This window comes from Boleophthalmus pectinirostris, unplaced genomic scaffold, assembly GCF_026225935.1.
Source record: "Boleophthalmus pectinirostris isolate CB_2022bp ecotype Guang Dong unplaced genomic scaffold, ASM2622593v1 HiC_scaffold_9, whole genome shotgun sequence".
Classification (NCBI taxonomy): domain Eukaryota; kingdom Metazoa; phylum Chordata; class Actinopteri; order Gobiiformes; family Gobiidae; genus Boleophthalmus; species Boleophthalmus pectinirostris.
The window spans coordinates 8,440,296-8,456,816 of NW_026571541.1; the positions used below are offsets into that span (position 1 = coordinate 8,440,296).

General features: G+C 38.5%; 1 protein-coding gene across 1 annotated transcript in view; it reads right to left on the minus strand.

Moving 5' to 3' along the window:
• Nucleotides 1-43: 43 nt before the first annotated feature.
• The window catches only part of LOC110161939 (alkaline phosphatase-like), a 23,204-nt gene continuing 6,726 nt past the window's right edge, over nucleotides 44-16,521 (minus strand). The window contains exons 4-11 of the mRNA XM_055147857.1: nucleotides 16,504-16,519; nucleotides 13,392-13,564; nucleotides 12,414-12,554; nucleotides 10,490-10,559; nucleotides 8,136-8,270; nucleotides 4,863-5,054; nucleotides 1,268-1,384; nucleotides 44-333 (exon numbers count right to left, since the gene is read on the minus strand). Coding sequence (XP_055003832.1) covers nucleotides 44-333; nucleotides 1,268-1,384; nucleotides 4,863-5,054; nucleotides 8,136-8,270; nucleotides 10,490-10,559; nucleotides 12,414-12,554; nucleotides 13,392-13,564; nucleotides 16,504-16,519 — 1,134 coding nt within the window. The remainder of the gene's footprint in view (nucleotides 334-1,267; nucleotides 1,385-4,862; nucleotides 5,055-8,135; nucleotides 8,271-10,489; nucleotides 10,560-12,413; nucleotides 12,555-13,391; nucleotides 13,565-16,503; nucleotides 16,520-16,521) is intronic.

A 16,521-nucleotide genomic window follows, 5' to 3' on the forward strand; every position in this document is an offset into this window, starting at 1 on the left:
TTCCAAAATGTTGTAAGTGACTTTGAGAACAACAAAAGTGAGTTTATATTAAGAGCACTAAGAGTACAGAGAGCAGACAGTAGAAGAGAACGCCCCCTGTGTTCCTGCCGTGGTTAAACTCATCATTGGTAGTGGGATTGAGCGAGCCCTCACAGTGGCTCTTGTCCTCCCCCACACAGGAGGCGTAGGCCATGGCGTGAGCGATGTAGCTCTGCTCCTGGACGCCCTGGAAGAGGTGAGACATGGGACCCCGAGCCAGGACCGCCACATCCTCCCCGCTGTGAGCGGACGACTGTAATGGCACGGCCGAGTACTGCACGTAGGTTTTGGTTTCTGAAAGTAAAACCATTTTTATTAGTCTCTCTTAATTATGTGCATAATTATTTATAATGCATTAATCAGGTATTAGATAAAATTACACGTGTAACACTGTATGATAACACCACATGATAGTCACATACGAGCATCTGTCTATCCTGCGTGTTATCATACATTTGAATACACAGAATAAATACAAAGATATATTTTTATTCTGTGATTTATAGGGGTGTAACAATAACCGAAATATCATGAAAGTTCTCACAATAATATCTTGGACCATCACAATATATTGAATTACAAGTCTCTTTGCTTAAATGAAGAGTTATGGTGCAGCAATACCTAAAAAAGACAGACGGAATTACATAGACCATAATCCTTTGCTCCATTTCAGTGTAGACTACATGAAGAAATAACAGTTCTAAGCACTTTTAAGTCTTTCTTCTTTGGATTAAGTCTTGTCTCCACAAAATATTGCAATAAATATCATACCATGAGATGTATATTGTGAAAATATCGTTGCGAGAGATTTGGATTTTGTTACATCCCTAATCGTGAGCCTCTCCACCATATCGTGAGCTTTTCCACAATGTTGCAATAAATATCGTACTGTGAGATGCACACCATGACAATATTGTGAGCCTTGGATATCGTTACACACCTAGTGATTTATTAATAGCTGCTTTTACACAATGGAATATGCAATTAACTTAAGCAGTTTACGATCATGCAGATAATCATAAGTCCAAAAGTCCAAACCAGAAACAAAATACCAAAACTAGAACTACTGTAATAGTATGTGTTGTGTAGGCCTATCTCTGTTTCTTACTTGGTTAAGCATAACATACACACAACTAAGTGCAACCAAAATGACACTTCACCTTCCTCACTCCTGTATGTTTTGGCTGTACTCATGTTCATGTAAAGACTGAATTGATTGTTTTCTTACTAGTATCCACGCCGTCCAGGTTAGGCCTTGAGCCGTTGACACGCTTGTGTCCTGGTCCGCTCCCGTACATCAGTGTAGTGAAAGGCTTAAAGTCCATCGCCCAGAGAGGAGATTTACCTGGAGAAAACAAAGGCACTTTTGAAAAGAACTCTAACAATAAAAGAATGAACAGTGCCAGAATAAGCAGGCAAACTAGGCAAGATTTACAGTGCTGCCCACCTGGCCAAACCACAAAACCATTCATTTGGATCCTTATGTTTGAAAGAACTGACAGCTGGTTTTGAAGGCAGGTGGCTTCGGGGGTCCTCCCTTAACAAATTTTCTTACAAAATAAATGCAACTTTTCTGTAATCTATATATTGAATAGGACCTCTACCTCTACAGCCCTAGGCCCAAAAACAGAAAAAGGACACACAATCACTACTATACTCAGACAACTAGCATTCCTACATCTCTCAGCACACACACGTCCGACCACAGAGGGAAAAACGAAAGCACACCCGATCATTATTACTATGGAAAGTGACTATTTCCATAACTTGCACACAGCTTACAATCAAAAACAAAACGCAAACAAACAAGTCTGTACTGGGAAGGGGGGCTGATCCCAGCCTGTGATGGGTTTTCAAAGTGCCGTGGGCCCCAGTGTGTCGCATCGGCTGCACCACCAAATGCCACGCCAAATGCCACGCCATTGCATAGTTGGAGTTAACCTGTGCAGACTGCAGAGTCATCACTCACAGCTGAAGTGTAAAAAATCCCTCAGTCGTCTAGGTAGAATCCATGGCAAAGGAGAAATAAAATTTGTCAACTGGACAAAAGTTTATTTGGTTGAATACATTTTGCAACTCATCCAAGCTGCTTCCTCAATTCTGGTGAGAATGCGGGTGTACACTTCCTTATATCTGAAGTCAGGGAAGAGCTAACTACAATGAAACTACTCTGAAAATAACACATTTACTTAGATGAGCTGAGAAACATATTCAACCAAATAAACTTCTGTCCAGTTGACAAATTGAATTTCTCCTTTGCCACTAACACCTGATGTTTTTTTTTTAAAAGATGTTCAGATAGGCCTGACTGGGACAGGGACATGATTGCTCTGTGATATAGATGAATGAATGAATGAATGAATAAATAAATAAATGAATCACACAGGATTGAAAAACATAGTGGATTTTTGTAGAATCAGTGAGCGAAGCCCTAAACTCTGTTAATCTTGTGAGTCAAATGTAATTTTATTCTAAATGAAATACTTGCCAGGCCAGTGACTGACAATTCAGCCTGAATTCTAAAATCACAACTATTATGTAATTTTGGAGTGTTCTCTAAAGGCATAGAAGACTGTTTGAAGAGAGCAGGCGAGTGAGGATGGGGGAGAGGGGGTCCCAGGGGCCTCAGGTCTTAAGTGAGTTGAACCTCTCTGTTTCTCTCAGATAAACCATTAATTCGACTGTCTTCTGCTAATGTAGAGCTCAAGGCCGGACCAGAACATCAATCACAGCACTACAGAGGGAACCAGGGTTAAACCAGGACTAAATCAGGACTAAACTACAACTAAACCACAAGACTAAACTACAACTAAACCACAAGACTAAACTACAACTAAACCACAAGACTAAACTAGAACTAAACCACAAGACTAAACTAGAACTAAACCAGGACTAAACTACAACTTAACCACAGGACTAAACTATAATTAAACCAGGACTAAACCAGTACTAAACAAGAACTAACCGAGAACTAAACCAGGACTAAACTACAACTAAAACAGGACTAAACTAGAACGAAACCAAGACTAAACCAGAGGACTAAACTAGAATTAAACCAGGACTAAACCGAGACTAAACTACAACTAAAACAGGACTAAACTAGAGCTAAACCAAAACTAAACTAGAACTTAACCGGAACTAAACATAACTAATCTAGAACTATACCAGGACTAAACTACAATTAAACCAGGACTAAACCAGCACTAAACCAGAAACTAGACTACAGCTAAACTATGACTAAACTAGAACTTAACCAGGACTAAACTACAACTAAACCAGGACTAAACTAAAACTAAATCAGGACTAAACCAGCACTAAACGTGAATCAAAACTCCAACTAAATCAGAGCTAAACCAGGACTAAAACAAGACTAAACAGGGACAAGGCCAGTACTAAACCAGGACTAAACAGGGACTAAACACAGTGGCCACATCAAAACTGGGACCCGGAACTAGACCTGCTTTAAACCAGGAGTAGAATGACACCAAACCAAATCTACATAAGGACTCAAACTGGAGTCAAAACAGGCCTAAATCAGGTCAAAATTACACCCAAGACAAGACTAAACAAGGCTTAGGACTAAACCAGATTTAAACCAGGATTGAACCAGGTCTTTACTGATGTTAATAAAGACAAAACCCTGTAGTTCAGAGGAACATTAATCACCCCTGTGCCATTGGGAGCAGAGTCTAAGTCGATTTTGGATCCTGTTGACCTATAGGCTCATTTCACTATAATCTATCAACATCTTCATTTGGCACAGGTCAGTGGGCAGACCTTTTCACTGCAGACGAATCACTGCAAACATAATCTTTTAGGGATCGACTCCAAAAACATTGATCACTTACAAAACCATTGCAAATGCTAAACTAATTGTGCTCACATCAGATTCACATCGATGAAATTGAACCATCATAAATCTAAAACCGGATTAAACTAAGACTAAACATGTTTGAATGAAGATTAAGGGGCAGTGTGCAACTTTTCAAGTGAGAGATCTGCCACCTGCTCGTCTCCATGGAGATGTTAATGCTTTCCCTGGAATGTTTAGAGAAGCAACAAGGAACTTGACTGAATACACTCAGGTCCTACAATACTCAAAATTATTCTTGTGAGCTTTAAGCCATGTTATAATGTTGTTATCTCATCAAAACCATACATGAAGTTGTGGTTTGTTTTATTCACACATATATGAGTAAACCTTATACATTTAGTTCAGTAGAGATTGGAAATTATCCAAATGATTCTAGTGAAGTTGTAGTTTAAAACACAATGGAGCACTTCCTGTTTTAAACAAGTATGTTTTTGGTGAGGAAACATTATAACATAAATCAGAAAATATTATAGCCCCTTAATGCCTACTGTCACAAATATGTGACAAACTGTTTGGATCAAGATATAAGCTGAGATAGCGGCTGCATTTCCTCAGTGCCAATTAGTGCATATGCAGGACCTTCCTAGAAACCTTTGGCAAGCACTTCTTTCTAGTTGTTGATAAATTTGCTACATACTCAAGTTTCTACTTATTTATTTTTTTGCTGTAGTCAAATTAATAATCTCAACTTAATTTACCATCTACTTAAAGGCAAAAACACAAACAAAACATTTTATGTACATCTATATAAATCCTTGCTTTAACGTTAATGGGACCTTTAAAACAGTTAATAGGTCAACAAGTATATGCAAGAACAACCACTTGTAACAGATTTTTTAAAACAACTAACTTGGGGTAAGTACAAGCACATTTTACATGTTTTTGGGTTGCAAAAGGATGTATAAAGGACCATTCATTGGATTGGAAATGTATTGTTAGTCATAGTTACCGAGAATGCTTTGCCCTCTGAAGGGGTATCCGGTGAAGACGATGGGCTGGGAGTGGTCAGCTGTTACCACAGTGAGAGTCTCCTCCTCTTTAGTCAGCTCCAGAGCTTTGGCAATGGCGTAGTCAAACGCAACTGTTTCGTGCAGTGCCATGTACCCTCGGCCATCGTGGTGAGCCTGGTCGATCCTTCCACCTTAAAACAAAATACAATATAACAAATATTCATCATTTTGTTGAAATATGGTATCTAAAAAGTTAACTGATATATCAAAGGAATTAAAAGAAGAATATACAGACAGAGAGGGGGGAGTGGGTCGTCTATGGTTTCCTATTCAAAAGGTGTGAGGTGTGGTCTTGCTCACAAACTTAAAAAAACTATAACTTAGCCTAATTTTGACTGATGCTCTATTTTAAAGGTACAGCACAGAACATTTCTAGTGGAGGGTCTGTCCTCTGCTTATGTTATTGCTTTATCTAGAATGTTCCAGTTGTCCTTATTTCCAAAAGCAATTATTATATTTTTGAGCAACTGAAACATCTGTAATGAACAAATGTTAGATGGATATGTTTAATGTCATATCATGGAACATTCCAGGTAAAGCAATAACATCTCCATGGAGATAAGTAGGTAGCGGACCCTCCACCAGAATAATTGCTCAGTGCACTTTTAAACTAGTACTCAAAATGTTTTGTCCCTGCCTATTGACATCATCTGTAATTTATTATTATTATTTTTTTAAAGTCTAAACACTTTCCCCAGACTAATTTGGATCAAGTCAGCTCTCCACTCGTCTTCACTTTCCAGATGCCTAGAAATTGCTCCAGTAAATTCAGTCTCCACTCTTTCTATTCCAAAAGTTAGAGCTCTTACCTGTTTTCAACTTCACAACTAATAACTCTCGAGAATTGTCTGTTCAGTGATAACAGCTACAGAAATATCTCGCCGGTAGAAGTCAAACACATAAACTTTGAGAGCTTCCGTTATTGCACCTGTCTTCTACACCTGTCGTCTGCACCTCTGCAGGAGACAGACGGAGCCAGACTGAGGTTAACAAGATGTGCAGAGTTTGTGCTAACAGCCACGTGCCCACTTCTGTTTGTGCAATGTTATGGCCAAACAATTACATTAAGCAATATTCTTGCAATGTACTACAAATACTACTATTTCCTTTTGCCTTAAAAGTGCACTGTGTGACTTTTCTGGTGGAGGGTCCGCTACCTTCTTGTCTCCTTGGAGATGTTACTGCTTTATCTGGATTATTTCACATTATGGCCTGCACATGGTAAGAACTCATGTTTTTCAGTGTATTTTTGAGCTATAAAACACTGAATTAATGCAAGACAGATATGTTTAATGCAAAGAAATAACATCACCATGGTGCATCACATAGTGCACCTTTAATGACATCTTTCAGAAAGAGATATGAAGATGAACAGGTTGTAGACTGGCTAAACATAGACTATCCTTTGATTGCAAGTGAAATCTATTTGTACTTTGACACTGAGGTCCAATAAGATAACACATTCAGAACTAACTAACTAATGAAAATTTGCAATTCACAAATAAACCCAAAACACAAGTATTATTTTGATTGTTTTTTTTCAGCAGAGGAAAAACAAGTTTTACAAAATAAAGGATTTACATTAGCAATACAAATGTACAAAAATACATGGTAAAATATCTGTTTCACCAGTGTGTCCCTTAAAGAGCTGTACACATTTTTCCCATGTGTATAGAACCTTTAAATGTTCTGTTGTAAATTAAAGAGGGGGTATTATGCAAAATGTTATACTAGTAATGTTGAAAAAAAAAAAAAACATTGCCTGAAGAGATTATTGGGGGCCTATGGGGGCCAAACGTACTGCAACAGCCCAATGCGTCTCAGTAAGAGAAAAGGGCTTCAAGTACAGAGACAATGCAAAGTCACAAACTCAAACACAAGTTTAAACAAGGTGGAGACAAAGAACGTGGTGCAAATGAAAAAAAACTCGCTGCAAGAAACAAAGACAACAAAAATGTATCGTGATCAAACATGCTGCCAATAGAGAAACGATGCAAAGCACAAAACAATGAAAACCAAGAAAACACCTGCAAACAAAAAATGCTGAATAAAGAGTCACTAAAATCAGAAGTGCTCCAAACCTGCTGGGGGCGCTCTCAGTGTAACAGGTCAATGGACAGACACACCGGATGTCAAGAGAGAAATGCTCTGCCTATGAGAGAGACCGAAAACGGCCAACTGACTATAAACTACAGAGGGAACAAATGATTGTTAGGGTAATGTGGCTTTTATTTGATTACATTCATATACTGTTTATAAATCACTGTACAATCACGTGCCATTTATTTTATTTGATCATGATACATTTGTTTTTGTTTCTTGCAGCGTGTTTTATTCATTTGCACCATGTTTTTTGTTTGTACCTCCTTTAAACTTGTGTTTAAGCTTGTGAATTTGCATCATTTCTGTACTTGAAGCTGTTTCCTCTGAGATGGATTGAGCTGTTGCAGTGTGTTTGACCCCCATCGGCCACCGTAGGGATTTCAGATGTCATGCATGCAGGTGTGAGTATTTTAGCTATCTTTCCTGGGCACTATTCGAACCTTACTTACAGTTAGCAGTACAAGCCTGCACAAGACTCCACCCACAAGCCCACCTCACCCATGCACCCATATAGCAATTCTCCATAAATATAAAAAAATATATATATAATACAAAAATGTACTCCACAAACATGAGCAGGATATGATGATTGATGATTGTGTGGTGGCGCTCTGAAGGGGAAGTGACTTAACATGGGGAGCAAGGTAGAGGAGCCATGGAGCGCCAAAAATGAAAGTGAATGTTAATGGCGAATATAGCATTTTCAAAACTATAAAAGGTAACATGGGAATCTAAATATGTGTTAGTTACTATTCCACAGAAGTAAAACACCCCCACTTTAAAGGTTCACTATGTACATTTTTTGTTGGGGGTCATTGCTGTCATTGCTCTGCCTGGAATGTTCCACAGTATGACATTAAACAACTCTACCTTACATTTATTCAATTACAGGTGTTTTCATTACCTAGAAAAACGACATTCTGACTGTGAGCAATGCTACCTCTCCACAGATCTGACCTGTAACTTGGTCTGGTTTGGTCTCCATGAAGATAAAAAGGTTTAATGCCATACTGCGAAACATTCCAGACGAAGCAAAAACATAACATAACATAACATAACTGAGAAAGGCATTTGATGATTTTTTTTTTTCAATGAATCACTGCACTCACCCTCCACCAGCAGGAAGAAGCCATTTTTGTTCTTCTGCAGGATGCGGATGGCCTTCTCTGTGGTCTCTACAATTGAAGGGTCCATTTTGGGATCTCGGTCCGCCTCGAAGCGCAGATCTCCGGGTTCAAACAGAGCTGTGTGGGATGGAAGAGGAAGAAAGCACTGAGAAAGTACTGTACAGAGCTGGAATTAGCCAATACAGTGGGAAGGGGCCATGCTTCCGCTGCTGTGCTCAGAGTGGAGGAAGGAAAGGTCCAAAAACTAAATATAAACTCGTGAGATTTCTCAAAATTACAGTAGGCCTAAGAAAAGATGTGTCGAAGCCTTGTACCACAGTGAATCACCGGCCTCTTTCTAACTCTCTCCTCTGCTTCCTCTTCTCACAAACCAACTTTAACTTCATGTTGTCTTTCACTATGTCCTTAAATCTCCTCTTTGGACAGATTAAAGTTAAAGGGCCCATATTACGCTATTTTCCAATCTATGTTATAATGTTGTTTCCTCATCACAAACAGACCTGGAGTTGTGTTTTTTCATTCACACATGTTTAACACAAACCCTGCATATTTAGGTTCTTCTCTCAAACACAACACACACTGTTCCATTATGGTAAAACAGGAAGGATTAAACTCCATAAATCCTCAGTAAAATTATTTGGATAATCTCAGCCATGGAATTGTAAATCTTTGCCAAACAAAAGGTCAAACGTATGCTGTTAACTGGAAAACTACCACTGCATGACGTCACAAGTAGTGTTTTCAGACCGACAGAACTGTTCTGGTTCCTGTACCTAATCTGACTGACATGTTCATGCCAAAAATCAGAGCGTCCGGGAACTGAAAAGTCATTTCCCATATGGGAATCAAGTAAAACTTTTTTTTTCTAAACGAACCATGATGACACAGTATAAGTCAGCAGGTTCATCCTGGTCACATGTGGTAAAATAAACAAACAAAGAAGACATGTCTATAGAATATAGTGGAGAAATCAAGTGACAAGAAGATTGTGCAGCAGTGCACCAAATATTTGCTTTATCCGTGTTTGCCCGGTAAGGTCACACGTTTGGATTGGGTGTCGCTGCTGCCTTCTCCACAGACGATGTTGTAGCATTCCTTGGTGCAGATAAATAATGATTTATATGGTAAGCACTTCGGTTCTCAGTGTGACAGATGCAGGAACTGGCACCGACACCGTTCTGGCCGTGGCCAGCCTGAAAACAGTTAAGGTGGAACAGAGAATTTTGAGCTTTGGGGATGTAACTAGAGTAATAATAAAGAGTTACTCAAACATGTTTTTGATTAGGTGACAATATTTTTATTTTGTGTAATATTGGACCTTTAAGCTACAGAGTCCACAGAGACATTGCACCTACTGTGCATGATTTTAGTTTTATAAGGGAGAGCCTGGAGGAAACCCAAACAGGAGAAACATACAAACTTCACACAGAAAGACCCTGAAGTCAAACTCAGGACCTTCTCACTATGAGGTGAGTGTCCTTGCCACTCAGACACCATTGTTTTCAACTCTTGTTACCTAACTACTCTAACGTCAGCCCCCAAACTATGTCATTCTGTCAGCGCCTTCACTCAAAAAAACAAACAAACAAAACAAAAAAAACTCTGACCAATTGAACCTTTCTTTTGTTATCATGCTGCAAAAACTAAAATCTTACCAAATTCATAATTCCTTAAATTATGAAAGTTTGATTGTGATTTTAGTAAGTTTCATTTAACAAGTAAAATTACCTACCAATGGAACAAGGCTTTTTGTACTTAAAATATGAAAATACATCTTGAGATAAGAATCTTAAGATAAGAAAAACAACAACTTTATGCACTTAAAATAAGAAACAAAATCTAATGTTGCTTGAATTAAGAAAAAATGTATTCCATTGTTTGATACTTTTACTTGTCAAGTTGGATCTACTTATGCTTTCTTAATTTAAGTAATTTTAACTTTCCTAGATACTGCTTTTTGCAGTGTGTCAATGTAATCTCCAAAACACTTAACATGAACTGTCATATACGATGTATTCAGTTTGCATCCTCATTTGAGTTGTACCGAAACATCTTCATTTCTGTCTATAAAATAATGTTTTATAAAACACATTTATGAGAAAAAACAAACTGTGTCACAGAACCTTGCTAGAAAAAAAAGTGTTTACAAAAATGACTCATGAGTGAAATGAGTCCTCTTTCTGTCAAGCCAAAGGCGGTCAGTGAGTCAGGGTAACAGGTTAAGGTTAAAAAGTGTTGCTGGGAATCCACCAGGGCCAAACTCCACACACATAATAAGGATTTGACAAATGCGTAATCGATTTTTTGTTTCTTTATTTATGAATAAAAACACTTACCCATGAGGTAGTCTGTGGTTTCAGGGTTAACTGCATCAAAATGTGTTCTATTCCACACATAATGCGCGACCTGGAAAGCCAGTAACAGAGTGTGAAGAAGATATTACAACAACAACACTACTATCGCTAATATTACTACTACTACTACCACTACTGCCACTGCTACTACTAATACTACCACCACTGCTGTTACCATTACCACTACCACTATTACCACTACTACCACTACCACTACCACTACTACTGCTCCTACTTAACAGTAGTCTAATAAATAATGTAGTCTTTCCTCATGCATTTGCGGTACACATATGTACTCAAATATTAGCACACTAGTCCCTCTCTCTTGTATTTGTTTAGCTTGCCTCTGTTTGGCTTGCCTCTGTTTACCTGGCCTCTGTTTAGTTTGTGTCTGTTTTTTGTTTGTTTGTTTAGGTACTATGGCAAAGAAGTCGTGACTACCTGGCTCATACACTGAGCAGATTTTGAAACTTTTAGTTTTTTGACCTGGATTTTTCACACCTTTTCATGGGATTTGAACCAGCTAAGAAGAGCAGCATGTACACTTCAAAGGACATGAGTAAGGGACTGGATTGGATTTTGGGAAATATAAGTATTTTTTTTCTTGTATTCATGGAGGCTGTGAAAGAGGCTAGTAGCTGGGCTTTTTACGGGCTTTTTACCCCTTATGGGGCAACAAATGTGGCAGAAGATCTTCCAGGAGAAACACTTAGAGGGAATGGACCATTTCATCACCAACCAAAACACTAGAGCGGAGTAAGAGCGAGGCCTTGTGTTCACCTGGCTCCCCCTGGGGGCTGCTGTGATGCTGTAGGACAAAGAGAAAGGGCACTTTTGGCTCTACTTGCCCTGATACAAGATCTGCTGACCCTCCCTTACGAGTTCTCCTGTTAAACTGCACTGAGAACTTTGACTGAGACACAACGATGAGGCACGCCAGTGGAAATGTTGCAGCAACATCGACTGCTGCAGCAAAACCTGAATTTCCCTCGAGATCAATAAAGTATCTGTCTGTCCATTTGTTTCTCTTTAACTTGCCTCTGTTTAGCTCTTTTGCTGGCCTCTGTTTAGCTCTTCTCTGTTTTGCTGGCCTGTGTTTAGCTCTTCTCTGTTTTGCTGGCCTTTGATTTTCTGGCCTCTGTTTAGCTCTTCTCTGTTTAGTTGTTTAGCTGGCCTCTGTTTAGTTGGCCTCTCTTTTGCTGGCCTCTGTTTTGCTTGCATGTGTCCTGTGGCTGTAGCTCCAGGTGGCTGTGGGCACATAACACGAGGAGACATGTTGACAGGGCTGTTACACTCTGTCTGGTTTTCTGAGGTCACTAATTTGTGCCAATTGTTCAGGAGCAGGAAGAGCAGGTGCAGCGACACAAACACAACAAACACAGCAATGGACCAGTGACTCCAAGCAACCACTCAGGTTTAGATATTACAGATAAAAGAATCAGCTTCTATTGCATCTATTGCAAATGTCTTCTCTAACTGTTCTTGAAATATACAGTCGTTTATATACTGAGCATAAATACAATAAAAAGTTCTATATGCATTTTTTTATATCTTCTTTCTCTTCCGTTGCTTTTATATCTATTAGTTACCCAAATTAGAACAGAAATAAAACTTAAAATCCTTATTGCTTAAATATGTACTGTAAAACATTTCTAGTACAATGGCACCTGTTTATGTCCAGATAGTTGTTATTGCTTTGTATAGAATGTTCCACAGTATGGCATTACTTATCTATCTCCATGGATTCAAGCAGGTGATGCCACGATACAATCATACAAGTAAGATCTGGTTGGAGTATTTGTTTTATTCTCTCAAATCTTGTAATAGAAAAATATCATTAAGTCCTGTGATTAAGTGAATACAATAATTCTTTCAACGGGAGAGAAGAGAGGAATTATTTGTTCACCTTTCCAAGCTTTTTCTCCTTCCACTCGTCGATGAGGTTGCGTCCATCTTGACGTTTGCCTCTGGACAGAATATCCCAGGGGTATTCTGGGTCTTTAGTGCCTCTTGGGGTCATGTATTTCCTTCCACCTCCAATAATCACCTGCAAACATACACACACACAAACACACAAACACGCAGAAACAAACCCACACAAGCACAAACCCACACACAAACACAGGCACAAACACACACAAACACACACAGACAGGCACACACACATGTTACTATGGCATTCTGAGCAAATCTATACTCTCATTTATCTGGCAGAGCACTTACTGCAGACTGGACAATTGCATTTGTAGATGACTTAATATTCACGTATTGATGAATACTGAGATAATATACTCAAGTAAAACAAAAATTACTCCTAATTTTTGGTTTTCTTTTTTTTTTTTTTTTGCCATTTTACATTCAAGTTGTACATCCAAAGTGAGGTTTAGTTCTGAACCAGTGTAACTGGATGCAGTTATACTATGGACCAACTTCATTCTTTACTGTAAGTTTGAAGTTCACCACGAAATGCACCATTGATTTTGCAAATGTACACACAGAACAAGTACCATTACTGTTAGAGAAAATGTATTTCTGTGCTGTGCCGAGGGCACTCACTGCTATTTCAGTCTCTGTTATCCTGGTTTGTATCATCAGCTGTATAATACTCCCTACAGTGGATGCATACTTGAGCTTGACCAGACTGGGCAGTACTAAACTGGAAAGAACAATACTGTCATAATCTTGAAGGTTCATGTCTCTGGGTGCTGGGTCCTGCACTGATGCTCAATAAATGTATCTTCAACTCTGGGGCTTCTAACATTTATTCTACAACAGTGATGAAGAAATAATCCATTCTTTTGCTATACCTGTAAATAATTTTACGCCTGCCAGGGTTTATAATATAACAGCCACTCTATTTTAAACCTGTTAAACCTGCTCTTACATCGATGTCTGTGTTGTTGATGAGCTGAGCAGAGATGTCCGTGCACCCGTCCTCTTTGGCTGAGGCGGACATATCAGCGTCACTGTACCACTTCCTGCTGGCGCTGTGGGCGTAGGCTGTGGCAGGAGTGGCGTGCTGCACCCTGGTGGTGGTCACTATGCCAACGGATTTACCTGCAAGGGACAAAGGATTTGACCCAAAAAGTGACGTCAGAAAAGCAGGTGATGGAAACTACCCTGGACCTATCCATGGTGCTGGAATGAAACACTATTTTCTGGAAACTGTAATTTGCCCTGTGCAAGAATTTTGGACAAACATCAACTGAAGTAAACATTTTCTCAATTAGCTTTTTTTTTTTTTTTTTTTTTTTTTTTAAAGCTATCTAGTTCAGTATTTCTCAAACTATGGCACAAGTATTACTGGTGGTACCTGAGCTCCAGGATACCAGGGTGGGTTTGCCTCATTTGGAATTTATTTTAGCCACTTTTTTGATCCTCTTTTGGATAATAGTTTATCCCTAGATTAGACCTGGAATAGTTATATGTATACATATACTTGATTTAAGACCCAAACTATATTTTTTAATGTATTCTTATTATAATTTATTTATTTTTCGTGTATGAAGGTTAAGAGCCACTGATCTACCTATTTTCTTGGTTTAAAATGGTGCATATAGTGACATTATTGAAACACTGACAGCAACATTATTGATATTAAATTTAGTGCTGTCATGCGATTAAAAAAATTGAGAGATTAATTAATTATGATCTGTAATTAATTAATCTAATTAATCTCATTTTAATCTCACCTAAAAATTGCTGAGAAAAGCCTTCAATTTGAGGTATTTTCATTTAAATTCATTATTACATTATTGTGGCAGATCAAAAGACTCATATAGAACAAAAAAAAAGTGACTTGATAAAGTCATTTATTGTTCAACAAATCTCTTCAATTTGGCTGTTGAGCCCAAGTCTCCATGAATAAGAAACTGTTTGCTGTAAAGTAGCAAAGACGAGGAAATCTGAACATAATAACTTTTGTCTACTTAAAGACAATAAAAAGTCCAGTCTTTCCTTAACCATGTTAAAAATATTATTGATAGAGAAATGCTTTAGATATGAGATCACTGGTTTTAGTCCTTGTTTTAGTCCTGGTTTAGACCTGCTTTAGTCCTACTTTAGTCCTGGAATGGATTAATCCTGGTTTTAGTCCTGGTGTTAGTTCTGGTTTAGGCCTGGTTTAGTCCTGGTTTAGTCCTGGTTTAGACCTGGTTTAGACCTGGTTTAGACCTGGTTTAGTCCTGGTTTAGACCTGGTTTAGACCTGGTTTAGTCCTGGTTTAGTCCTGAACTGGATTAGTCCTGGTTTTAGTCTTGGTGTTAGTTCTGGTTTAGAGGCGCATAGGACGAAGCGCGGTTTACTCAGCGTAGCGAGAAAACACGATCCACACGCGGCGCACGGGAGCACGTCGGTGTCCGCGCAGTAACTACGGAAGGAAACGTGGTCCACGCGTTCTCAGGTTGATGACGATGATGAAGGTGTGTGTGTGTGTGTTTGTGTGCGTGTCCCCTCATGTGGCAGGTCACTATAGGACAGTAGTGCAGACATCATGAGCCTATGCAGGTTGTTTTCAGGTGATATTATATTTGTTATTTTCTTTTATATTTCACGTTGGGAGAATAATTTCCAAGACACGAATGCGTTTTTACCTGTGCACTGCTGACTCTGTTCTACTGGCTCTTCGACCTCGTCCATTGTGCGACTGACGCCGCCAACGTTAACATCACGTTTACGTCGCTCTTACTGCGCGTGTTTTGTGTGGGTTTCCGGCAATGAGTGGAATTACCGAAATAAAAAAATGTATAAATGTTTTTTTTTGTCTGTGTGTTGTTGTCCCAACAACACATAAAAACAGGGTTTATAATAAAGCAACTCTCATACAGAAACAGTAAAGTTAGAGATTAAAAATGAGATTAACGCGATTAAAAAACATAACGCGCTAAATATGACTGTAATTAATTAATCGCAATTAACGCGATAATTTGACACCCCTAATTAAATTATGTAATTTTACCATAGGTGGTTAGTTTTGTTTATTATCTCCTGTGAAGAAGCAAAGGGTAAATAGAGGAGCAGACTTTTACCTGTGGTGTTACAATGACAGTGCACATTGTGTGATAACATGTTTACAACTGGAGATAAGAACTAAGGAGGAGGAGGAGAAGGACACTTTTGTACATGTCCTGAAAGTCCAACCGGTCTGATCAGATCAGAACTGGACATTGAGGAATGAGGTGTCCTAGTTAGGATCACGTTGTTATAATATCCTCTGTGTAGGCCAGCCATAGCGTAATTTGTTGTACATGTATTTTGTAATAGAAAAATATCCAATATGAAAATTGTATTGATATTTGAACGAATGTTAGTAAGATATTAATAACACATATTAATCGCTAAGTAGTAATTAGTATGTTACTTAGAATAGAAAGCCTTTACTGTCATTATCCACAGTATAATGAGATGCAGAGCTGCTCCTTCAAAGTGCACAGAATTAACTGTTCTCAGTGCAAACTTGAGTTAAGTATGGTGACAGCTTTGGGAAAGAAGCTGTTCCTAAGTCCTTAAATAAGAGTTAATAACATTAATCGCTAAGTGGCAAGTGGTATGTTAGATAATGGTTATTCAAGTATTATGCAGTGTTTATAAAGCATTGTATTAAAATAGCTGTAATAATGTGCAATCCCTATGGCGCTAAAAAGCAGTAGAGGAAAAAAAATGTCAAAAAGATAAATAGTACTTGATAAAGACCAACAAAAATTTTATGAAATACTTAAATGTTGGCAGCTTTAGATGCCTAATAAAACTGCAAGACTGCAACATGTTTTCACTCGAAAAACATTTGTCCAGTTGACAGAATTGATTTTTTTTCTTTTGTTATGACCACCTATTCAGTTTCAGAGGTTTTTTGATTTATGGGTGCCATTTTGAATACTTGGAGAGAGTGTTTGTCTTTGTTTCCTGGTTACACTGCTTTATATGTAGCCCATAAAATGATATTGTAATGTCTAACTGAACTACAGGTGTTGTGTATGTATTAAGTGTGATTGTCTGACCTGCATCTTTGGCCCACT